The following is a 1640-nucleotide window of genomic DNA, read 5'->3' as shown; positions in this document are numbered from 1 at the left end:
TCTCTCTCTCTCTCTCTCTCTCTCTCTCTCTCTCTCTCTCTCTCTCTCTCTCTCTCTCTCTCTCTCCGCCTCGACGTGCGATCCCGCGCAAATTCCCCGCGCACCGACGTCTCGCTACCCGTTTGTCACATCTCGGGAGGGGGGGGGTCGCATCAAGGGGGACCGCGTCCGCATTCCTCACCGCTCACGAGTCGGGGGCGCGCGACCGGTCGACGCCTCATCGCCGGCGGCAACGATTGACACGCGCGTTTCTCTCTCGGCACGCAGGAGCTGGAGAAGCAGCTGCGGCAGAGCAACAAGCTGTGCGAGATGTACCGCGAGCAGTGCGTCGCGCTGGAGGACCAGCTCTGCGGCTGCCGCGAGAAGGCAGACGCTCAGGAGGTGATGTTCAAGGTGAGGGATACGCACTTCATTTATAGTAGGTCTCAGGGGAGAGATAGTGAATATAGAAATAAGTTGTGGATATCGAAATCAGTTAACCCTAACCCTAACCCTAATCCTAACCCTAACCCTAACCCAAACCCTATCCCTAATCCTAAAATAAAACAAAATTAGCCAAAAATAATAAAAAATAAAATAAATGAGAGGCAAAATTAGCCAATCAGAGCCATCCCCTAGCGGATCACTATCTCTCCCCTGTGCAAAATTCCTTAATTTATACACACTCAGATGGGAAAATATACGATCTTCATTTTTTGTGATAACAAAAATTGCCCAAGGGTGCCAAAGTGTATCTCCTAAATTATGTCTTCTTTTCTCGAGCGAGGCCGTCTTGGTTATTGTGTGTTCACGTCGTTAACGAGGTCGTTTCTAATTGCGCGTCGTCTAACGACGTTGCCCCCGGCATCTTCGCAGGCGAGATCGGAGAAGATCGGCGAGCGTCTGGAGCTGATGCAGCGGCGCTACAAGGAGCTGGAACGCCGGCGCCTCCTGGAGGCGGAGGGCTTCAAGACGGACATACGGATGCTGCGCAGCAAGCTCAAGGACCTGGAACGACAACTGCTGAAGGTGAGATGGCGCCGCGAGTCACGTCACTGACACGTAGTAGTAGTAGTGGTGGTGGTGGTGGTGGTGGTAGGTGTAGGAGTAGTAGTAGTAGGTGTAGGTGTAGGAGTAGTAGTAGTAGGTGTAGGTGTGGTAGTAGTGGTGGTGGTAGTGGTAGGTGTAGTATTGGTAGTAGTAGGTGTAGGAGTAGTGGTGGTGGTGGTGGTAGTAGTGGTAGGTGTAGTAGTAGGGGTTGTGGTGGTGGTAGTAGTGGTAGGTGTAGGAGTAGTAGTAGTAGTAGTGGTAGGTGTAGGTGTAGGTGTAGGTGTAGTAGTGGTAGTAGTGGTAGTGGTAGTGGTAGTAGGTGTAGTGGCAGTGGTAGGTGTAGTAGTAGTGGTGGTGGTGGTATTGGTAGGTGTAGTGGTAGGTGTAGTATTGGTAGTAGTAGGTGTAGGAGTAGTGGTGGTGGTAGTGGTAGAGGTAGTATTGGTAGTGGTCGGTGTAGTAGTAGTGGTGGTGGTGGTATTAGTGGTAGGTGTAGGTGTAGTAGTAGTAGTGGTGGTGGTGGTAGTAGTGGTAGGTGTAGGAGTAGTAGTAGTAGTGGTGGTGGTGGTAGTAGTGGTAGGTGTAGGAGTAGTAGTAGTAGTGGTGGTAGC

General features: G+C 51.6%; 1 protein-coding gene across 1 annotated transcript in view; it reads left to right on the top strand.

Annotated features, from left to right (window-relative positions):
* LOC106815764 (coiled-coil domain-containing protein 77-like) overlaps positions 1 to 1008 on the top strand; it is a gene marked incomplete at its 3' end in the record, with an annotated part of 15861 nt that extends 14853 nt beyond the window's left edge. The window contains 2 exon segments of the mRNA XM_014820271.1: positions 256 to 393; positions 856 to 1008. Coding sequence (XP_014675757.1) covers positions 256 to 393; positions 856 to 1008 — 291 coding nt within the window.
* Between the last annotated feature and the right edge of the window lie 632 nt (positions 1009 to 1640).

This window comes from Priapulus caudatus, unplaced genomic scaffold, assembly GCF_000485595.1.
Source record: "Priapulus caudatus unplaced genomic scaffold, Priapulus_caudatus-5.0.1 Scaffold1195, whole genome shotgun sequence".
In the NCBI taxonomy this organism is placed as follows: Eukaryota; Metazoa; Priapulida; class Priapulimorpha; order Priapulimorphida; family Priapulidae; genus Priapulus; species Priapulus caudatus.
Note: the sequence above shows the minus strand (reverse complement) of the source record. Positions and strands in the feature narration are given on the sequence as shown.